This window comes from Lepisosteus oculatus, chromosome 5 (genome assembly GCF_040954835.1).
Source record: "Lepisosteus oculatus isolate fLepOcu1 chromosome 5, fLepOcu1.hap2, whole genome shotgun sequence".
Lineage (NCBI taxonomy): Eukaryota > Metazoa > Chordata > Actinopteri > Semionotiformes > Lepisosteidae > Lepisosteus > Lepisosteus oculatus.
This window is the reverse complement of record NC_090700.1, coordinates 49,344,659-49,353,976: the sequence shown is the minus strand read 5'-3', so window position 1 is coordinate 49,353,976 and position 9,318 is coordinate 49,344,659. Positions and strand designations below refer to the sequence as shown.

Below are 9,318 nucleotides of genomic sequence, written 5' to 3'. Positions count from 1 at the left end.
TGGGTCCAAAAAAGAACAGGCGGTGTCAACCTAGCCAATACCATCACAGCTCATTTTACCTGCACTTACCATAATCAGACACAAGAGGGAGCCTTGAGACGTCCAACTTGTCAACCATGTGGAGACTAAAGCTGGTTTTATAGCAATTTCTTAGGCAAACTATCTCTGAATAGGTTCCACTGGAAAAAACAATGCTCTTCCAATGATATGCCTTCTACTGTCAGAAACAATAAAAGGGTGCCAATTACCCATGTGTATGGCAGGACTTACCTATGCTCACAAGTACTACCCATGTAACCTTTAATGAAATGGTCCTTGTTATTAAGCTTCTCCTGACAGTGTGCCTGACCATTCGCCTTAGCTCACATACCATTCAATCATGCATGATGAGGCTGGCAACTCATCCCGAAACTCACCCATCAGACAACACCGACTTATCATCCTGATCATTACCGCTCTGTCAAGGGGTCGCTGCCAGCATTGTACCCGTCCTGGGCACGTGCCCTGTGTCCGCACAGATGCCCAGTGATCAATGTGTTGTTATGAAGCCCTCAAGGATAAATGAATAAAGACTGAGGGACGGGACAGGACAGGGCGCCGACCTGTGGCCGAAGAAATGGATGTTGACTGAATCCTGGATCGTCATTTTATCCCCCTCTTGCCCAGATCTGACAGTTTGTCCCAGCGCTGCTTGTAATCATTTCGAAAGAAGCGCGGTGCTCCGAGAGAAGGGGCTCCGGGGTCTCCAGCCGGCTTGCGGAGGCCCTGCTGCTGTCAGAAGATCTTGAAGCCCTTGAGCAGGGTGAGCGTGGGCGCGCGGCGCTTGCTCTGGGCCCGCGAGGACTTGACGGTGACCAGCTTGGCCGTGGCGACCGAGGGCAGCTCCTTGCAGCCGGAGGCGAGGGCGGGGGCCGAGGCCAGGCTGACCACGGGCCGCTCCTCACTGATGTAGAGCGGGCGGACCGGTGGGCTCCTCTCCGCCTCCCGGCGTGCTGCGCGCACCGCCTCGTGGAACACCCGCTGCACCGCGTCAAAGTCCTGGCAGGCCGACACCTCGTGAAACACGGCGCCGTGCCTGGAGGCCAGGGACGCGCCGTCCGCCTTGCTCACCTGCCTGAGCGAAGGAGTATTCTGTGAGGGCTCGGCGCCGCCTGGAGATCAGGACACCTACTGTACCTAGCACTTCACTGCTGCAGTAAACCCTCGCCTTCACGGCACTCTGATTGTTTACAGATGATTGCTGTTATTAGAAAAATACGTCACAAGATTCAGAAAGGATATATATAAACAAAGGAACAAGTAAAAGGTTTATTCCATGCTGAAAACAGAAAAAAAGGAAATACGGAAGGCTCCACAGCCGAAACGTCGTTTCCTTTCCTCTCTTCTCAGCGTGGAATAAACCTTTACTTGTTCTATTGCAGCCTATGCATGCTGACGCACCTCCCTACTTGAACTATATATACCATTTTATATCCAACCATATTCTAACCACTTCTTCCAATTCGGGGGTCGTGGAGTTTATCCCGGCAAGCAAAGGGCACAAGGCAGGGTACACCCTGGATGGGACGCACAGACACAGACACACTCACACCAGGGCCAATTTTCCCAGAAGCATATTGACCTGCCAGTATGTTTTCGGAATGTGGGAGGAAGCCCATGCAAACACATAGAGAACATACCGGATCTGTTAGCAATGCTAACCACTGCAACACCATACTGCCTTATATGTATATATTATGAAATATATATTATATTTCATATAACAATGGGTTTTGGGGCTAAAAAAGGTCATTTGCTGTTTAATGGACATTTGGCAATACATGGAAGGACACTCCCTCCCACCCATTAGTCCTTTAGACTAAGGGTTTACTGTACAAACTTGGAACTTTTCTCTTTGCAAATTCAGACACCATTGAAGTATTTGCTGCCACTGCTCACAAAAAAGCACTCTGCTGAGGCCAGCATCAGCCAAGATAAAGCAGGTACATTTGGGGTAAAGAGTCTGTTAGTTCTTTACATAGAAGATAATCTTTTCCTTCTTATAAATACCAGACGTCCAAAATACATCTCAAACAGATAATTAAATGGCAAACACTCTCTTTGTTTAAAACGTATACCTTTAAATAGTAATTTCTTCAAGCCTCCCCAGCTGTTCAGTGTTACTGCCTCCTTGTTTTATGTAAGGTATTTGCTCCTATTAGCTGATACTTTATATGAGGTTTAACTGATATGGGGCCTCTGTACTAGCCAACAATTCAAGACTTTTTTTGAAAGCCCTTTTATAAATAAGACACTTTTCTGGGATCATTGCTCTTTGATCAGCAGTGTGGATTCATAAGCATCACTAGTTTTCATGTTTTTCTCCTGTGATAAACCTATATAAATAAAGCCACTTGACTAGTGTTGCTTCAGAATACTACATCTTATAATTGTATACAATCATATAATGAAAACTCACTCCTTTCAAGTTATTAATTACAACAGGCTCTTCAGTGTTCTTCTGAACACGCAGGCCTGAGTCACTATAAATAAACACTTCAGTCCTCCACAACTTCTGAAACAAAAGATAGTCGAGCTCTAAAGTCTGTGACCTCTACTTTAGACAGCACCAAATTGGAGATTTTAAAGGGTTTCACTGTTTTAAATACTGCAGTGGAATTCACCAAATGTGCGCAATCCACTCTCCCTGGACACAAGAAAAGCAAGACATGTCTCAGCATCATGTCTGTATTTCAAAGCACTTTCTTTCCAGTGATGGTAAAAACAATTGGTAATAGTGATATCGGTACAATGGGTAATGAATATATATATACACATCTGGCAGTATAATACTACTTTCATACTTTTACTACAAGCACTTGGTTCTAATCTGAAAACTAAGCAGCACCAATATTAATATCACAATGCATAGATCCACAGCGCTTGAAATACTCCAGTGAAAAAGCCGCCCAGCCTGCCACCTGCCCCAGACCTTCACCTGTATCTCTCCATGTCCAGTTTGTTGCCCAGCAGAATGATGGGCACCTCCAGCTGCAGCCCCTTGGTGTGCAGCGTCACCACATCCAGGTACTGCTGGCAGCCCTCGAAGCTGCTGCGGTTGTCGATGCTGTACACCACCATGAAGACATGAGCCCAGGTCAGATAGCGCTCACAGTTCACTGGCCCATCCTGGAAGACAGAGCACAGGGGGCAGTGCTGAGAGCAGGAAAATGAGACTCGGGTTTTTTTATGACCGTCCCAACAGTTCCGATAAAAAGTCAACAGCACACTCTTCAGTGTTTCCCATGTGTCACTGGATGACTGCATAATAAAATAATGATTTGAGAGATTTTGTTTTAATGTATGAATTAGTTTGATTGACACCTTTCCCCAAAGCAACTGACATACTGTGCCCAGTTACAGAGTTGGGTATTATAATGGAGCAATCTGGGACAGCATTAGCCATCCCACCGAGTCTGGAGCTCGAACAGCTCCGCACTGCTGTGTCACTACAGCTGCCTTTGTCAGGTCCTCAGGGTGATGAATCCTGAGCAACCGATTCTTCTAAATATAAGGATCATGAAACTGTCATTTTTTCTCCATCACTGTATGAATTGCCCACTCCCCCCATGAATGTGAATGGGTGCCACTCAATGGTTCAATAGCTGTAGTGAAGGCAGTCTCCAAAGAAAAGAACACAGAAGTTAACACGTATCCACAGCAGGCCACTGAAGACGTAATGTCTTGAGCAGTTATGTCTGTTTTTCCTGTTGTCTTTTTTCATTCGTTCATTGGAGCTATATTACAGATCGGTTTCCCCGAGAGTTCAAGTATTCAAACAAAATCTTGTGAAAAGAATTCTCTAATAAACAATAACTCTAAGAGCAGGGTGAAATGAAGCATTCCCCTCATCTCTTCTCTTCTGAGATTACCTGATCCGCTGTATCCATGACTTTCACAACAACAGATTGCTGATCCACGATTTCTTCAGAAGTGTAGGTATCCTCTATCATAGAAACACAGCATTCCAGTGTTAATGCCCTCCGGGCAGTGCACACTGTGTTACACCAATACAGCATGCTTCATCTCACAGAGACTAACGAAATGGCTGTGGCTGATCTGCAGTCTTCCTCACTCACAAGTAAGATCAACAATGTGCGACTACAGCACTGCAGAATAGTGGAAACTGAAAAACTCTAAACTGGGGAGACTAAACAGAAATTGAGAGAATGACTGGCAATAATCAAGAGTTTCCTAGGGGGCACATTGCCTGTATACAGCCTAGTAAGCACAATGGAGGGGAGCCTACATTAACTTATGCACACTGCTCCTCAATCCTGCAGTTATACAGTAGATGAGATTTTTTCTTATTTAAAATGCATGATCCTTTTCTTACAAACGAGAATAACAATAATGTCTTCTATGGTCATTTTCAGCAGCAAAATTAAGATGGTATCTTTTTGGCCAGCTTTCCCCCTGAATAATGACTCACAACTGTTATTGTAGACTGATTAGGTATTTACTCACTCCTTGGATGCAATCCCTTGCAGGCTAATCTTCAAAACCCCTGTCTTCATAATAAAGAACCAGTCCTACTTGCCTTGGTAAAGCGTCGTCACATATAAATGACAGCAATTATTCAAAATGCAAGGCTTGGGCTTTTTTGAAGGGGTGGTGGTGCTTGTCTATTTTTATTTATTTTTTATCATTTTCAGCATGTACACTATGTTTAAGCATCTGTTATGCATTTAACTGCTAACCACGCCAAGCCTGACACATTCCCCAAATTGCAAGCTTGTGCATTGCTGCACGCGATCAGGAATTAAAAGTACGTTGAGGCATTTGGCACCATAACCCAACCTGTCTTCTCTCACTGCAGCCAAACCCCAGACAGGTAACAGGTCAGACTAGAGACCGAAACATAGTGACAAAAAAGCGATGTGTGTTATAGCAACAAGCAAAGCTTTATTCCCTGCTGAAAAGAGAAGAAAGGAAACACAACGTTTCAGCTGTGGTTCACCTGAAGAAGGCTCCACAGCCGAAACGTCGTTTCCTTTCCTCTCTTCTCAGCATGGAATAAACCTGTTACTTGTTCCTTTGCTGCCTAAGCATGATGATGCAGCTACGCACCTGAATTATGTATGTTATATACTACATAAAAAAATCACGTCTAGTCTCTCTAGCCTTTCAAATTTGGAGGGTGAAATAATAAAAAACATTGAACTCTGGAGCCTAAATACGTAAGATCAAAATCTCTCTCAACAAACAAAAACGCTGAAGGGGAGAATGAGCAGAAAAGGTCTGTACAGAGAACATGCATCCTATACACGCTCAAGAGCCTTTAAAACTTACCCAGATTTGGGTCGTATTCACTGATGAAGCGCTTAGTGAGGAACTTCACTGTCAGAGCTGCAGGGGAGAGAGAGGTGCTTCCTGTTTAGACATCTCTGGACAAAGGTCACATGAAAGTGTAGACTTTCTGAAAGGTCATGAGAAATGAGTTCTTTCCATAAACACCGTCCTGGTCTATTACTAAACTGGGGTGGGTGGTATTTAAACAAAACGTTTAAAAGCATATTACGGGGCCCTTGCACTTGTTATTTATTCTTGGAATAAAATAAAGATCGTAAAAATAAATCGTTATTTCGGAGAACCCGGCGTCTTTTAATGCTGTTCTATGAAATGTTCGCATTTTTATTATTTGGCATGAGCGCATCTGCGCCTTAGTTTTAGCGCGGATGAGCTCGGCATTTTCGGATGATTTAGTTTAGAAATGAAAAGGATAACTGAGCCAGTTTTTTTGAAGTAGCCAAGAGATACACGTGTATCAAATCAGCTTCACTCACAGTCACCTGTTCGCTATCAGCATATCTAGCGAGTTGCCTGACCAAGCACCGCCTCATGCCCATCCCGGTTTTCGTGGATAACCATCCAAGAAACAATCTTACAGCTCAGTAAATTTCAAAGGCAGCGTTTGTATGATTTGTATCTTTAAGCAGTTGGCTCAAGAGCAGATTCCAAATATAGCACCAGCCCTGTAAGAACGTGTGCTGAGCGTAAAGTTTATTAAAATACATTAAATTAACCCTTGCATTCTCACTAGATAACTACTTTCTCTGCCTTTGATCATTTAATGTGCGCGCTATATTTTAAAACAACAACAGCCTGCTATGAATTATCTTAGTGACACTGCTTACTTTAGAATTTTATTACACGTGTTCGTTAATGGCTTTTTTTTTTTTTGCAAACTGCGAGGTCTACAAAATGGTAGAAGACATAATTAAAAAATCACAAGACAATATGTCCGAAAACCCATAATCTTCCATCTAATGTCAATGCAATGCATTTGTAAACAGGGTGTACTTGATAATAATCCATTCATCCACCTTGAAGCCTGATTTCTTCAGCCTCGACAAGACTGGTTCTGGTTGGTACTGGGATGGTAGACCACTCATGAAAGTGGGGTTGTTTCTGTAAGAAGTATATTGGCAGACCATCACTCCTCCCCCTGGAGGTGGACACGGGTGTCTAATCCTTACCCTGGAGTGCAGGGTGCCTCTGAGGATTTTAAATTCCAACTCCAAAGGAACTGGCTAAACCAGCTCGTCACTGGTTTAACTGGAGCACCTTAACAACTTCTCCCAGCTCTTTAGGTGCTGCTGCTTAAAACAAACGACAAAACCTGCATACGGAGAGTTTGATAGTTTCCCCCAGGAAACAGAATCGAATCTCCCTGCTGCAGGAGGCGCGGTGCTGTGGATGGGATGTCAAACCAAAGTTCTCATTACTTGGCCATTAAATACTCTATGAAAATGCTATAAAAAGAAGCGGTTTTGTCATGGCTAAATTCCACATTGAACTTGGTTTAATCTGGTCTCCCTAAATTTCACCTTCCAGTGTACTGGATTTCACGGTGTTCTCTTCAGCTGATGTGTAGTGGGGCTAGTGGCACAACTGCCGCGCGTCACGCCCTGTGGGAGCTGTACTTCAGCTGTGAACGAAGTGTGAAGTGTTCTGCGATTCTTTGTAATGAAGCATTACACAATATAATATATTATTAATTTATTATATAATATAATCTTATCGTGGTTGTAAAAGTAAAATATCAACAACAATAGTAGTAATAATAACTTGCCTGATTTTCCTGATCCTGTTATTCCTAGAATAGCGATATTGCACTCCTGTAGCCCACGGTCTGGAACAGCACATACATTAACTACATTGCAGGTCCTCGCTTTTCCAAACATTGAGGACATCCTCAATCTAGAAATAAAAAAAACGCTGCTAGAGAAACAGATTAGAAACACTACAAGATACAGCACTCGAGATCTGACTCTTCAAACTAAGTTACAGCAGCAAAAATATCCGGCTCCGGCCCGTCTGGACAGCTGACAAAATATTTCCATCGATTCCTGATTCCAGATTCCTGACGCGCAGTTGTTTAGCGTAACTTTTTTTGTCATCATGTCAAATGGTTAAAACGATCCTTGAAGACACTTAATCTTGAAAGACATTTGTCTTAAAAAAACAGGAAGGTAGGTTCATGTAATTAAACCCTTTGCTACAGTACCAGCATTTTCGGTCACACCACTTGTGGCGGTCTTTAGTCAAGGGCATCGTCTTTGACTACCCACCATTTACCTTGAAAGAAAATAAGTAGTATTTTACAACATCTAAAGTTGGAAATGTATTTCAAGTAATAGCACGGCACAATAAAAATGTTTTGAAAACACTCACGTGTGTAGTTATGTTGCTCACGAAACAGCTGGGCACTGTATGTTCTAAATTGGTTCTCGGATTACACTTTTCTTTGGAGTGGAATTATTTTCGTGTGTTCCTTGTAGAATATCCATATTAACCGACCTATTTTTAGATTCATTGGGAAACTGGAAATAAAGACAAAAATAACGTTAATCCCGTTGTTTCGCAAACAATTCGCAAACAACTCCCAACACAACGAAGTCAGATCCGTATTCCTCAAGGATGAATGAAAAATGTTGGCTTTGAATGAAGAAATGAAAAAGTGAAGAATTGGAGAAGAATGTTACTGCTTACGTACTTGATTGACTGCCAAATTCCTTGTAAGGAAACCGCTCAGTTCATTCTCAATTAACTGTGCGCAAGTATGTGACACGGCCTTTAATCGGGAAACACGCCGTGGCTGAAAACCGCTAACCATGCAGATACCGATCGCACAAAGTGTGCTGAAAAGATAAGGAGTAGAAAATAGCCATCATTACACTTAAAAAATTGTTTTTATTCTGACCAAAACATGCAGGGGTTAAGACTTTGCTCTGCTAAACCAAGAATGCCCTGTGTCTTGAAGAGACTTGTTCCACGGGTTTAAACCTAGCCCTGGTAGAAGAAGTTAGAGATGTCACTGTTAGAGTTTCATTAAGCAGCTTAATCTGAATACATGACCTCACCTTGCAGGGAACTGTAGTGGAGCCCAGGAGAACAATGTCCACTATTCAGTGTATGCACTGTAGATTTTGCCTTCTGTACAACTCATACTGTAAGAAATGCCCGGAATGGGAATTTAGGGGTGTGACTGAATGGTACCTTTTTGTCTGAGAACATTTGTGCACTGACTACAGCTAAGTAAAGCACATCTTTTATATGCCAGTGATTAATAATTGCCATACTCTAATCAAAGACCTCACCAATCTGGATTTAATACACAATTAAGCAGATCTTATTTAGTTACATGCTTAGCTGTGTGGATATTGTGAGATAAACAGAGATGAGAGTAGTGAATTCAATGTGGTATGCTTTGAAGTGTATTTTGAAACTGTACAAGTACCGTACCAACAAAGATGTATTATTTCAGGACATCAGAATGTCAGAGTTTAGGAGAAACAGAATGGTGCAAGGCGGATAAATACGGAATGCTCAGAGAATGGATGCCAGCAGTTTAAAGAACAGTTTGCTTGAATCAAAGAGCAGATTAATCGCAAGAGAAGGTCAGTCAAAATCTAGATAACAGGGGCCCAACCCCTTGGAAAACAAGGACTTAATAAAATTATTTTAAAAGAACAGCACAATCATTCAATTTTATTGGAATGTTTATAATATAGGGGGCTACAATAATTAATTATTTGTCATATTATCACAATTTTAGTTATAATATATATATATGGGTGTGAAAAAATAGACTGGCTGAAAGGTTATCTTCAGGGATTTGCTGATATCAACCAGTCAACCATTTTTTTCCAGATCATTCTCAAGACACTCTACATAAATGACGTATAAAAAAGTACAGTGAACAAAAAATACAATAAGACCATGTACAAATGTAAAATGCAAAGAAAGAATTGAACTGATGGCATCATGTTCTGA

The 9,318-nt window shown here is 42.2% G+C and overlaps 1 protein-coding gene across 1 annotated transcript; it reads right to left on the bottom strand.

The window, feature by feature from the left end:
- Positions 1 to 628: 628 nt before the first annotated feature.
- rasl12 (RAS-like, family 12) lies at positions 629 to 7,981 on the bottom strand. The gene is made up of 6 exons (XM_006628766.3): positions 7,717 to 7,981; positions 7,115 to 7,242; positions 5,332 to 5,388; positions 3,912 to 3,985; positions 2,978 to 3,168; positions 629 to 1,114 (listed from the first exon to the last, which is right to left on the bottom strand). Exons 2-6 carry the CDS (start codon positions 7,233 to 7,235, stop codon positions 775 to 777), a joined length of 783 nt encoding a protein of 260 aa, XP_006628829.1. The 5' UTR covers positions 7,236 to 7,242; positions 7,717 to 7,981; the 3' UTR covers positions 629 to 774.
- Positions 7,982 to 9,318: the final 1,337 nt, after the last annotated feature.

Excerpts from the sequence above, each read along its gene's own strand:
- rasl12 (XM_006628766.3), bottom strand. The coding sequence starts at position 7,235 with ATGTCCTCAATGTTTGGAAAAGCGAGGACCTGCAATGTAGTTAATGTA. Across the intron at positions 3,986-5,331 it reads TGAATACGACCCAAATCTGG|AGGATACCTACACTTCTGAA; the intron begins GTAAGTTTTAAA and ends TTTCTATGATAG. Across the intron at positions 3,169-3,911 it reads TCATGGATACAGCGGATCAG|GATGGGCCAGTGAACTGTGA; the intron begins GTAATCTCAGAA and ends TCTGTCTTCCAG.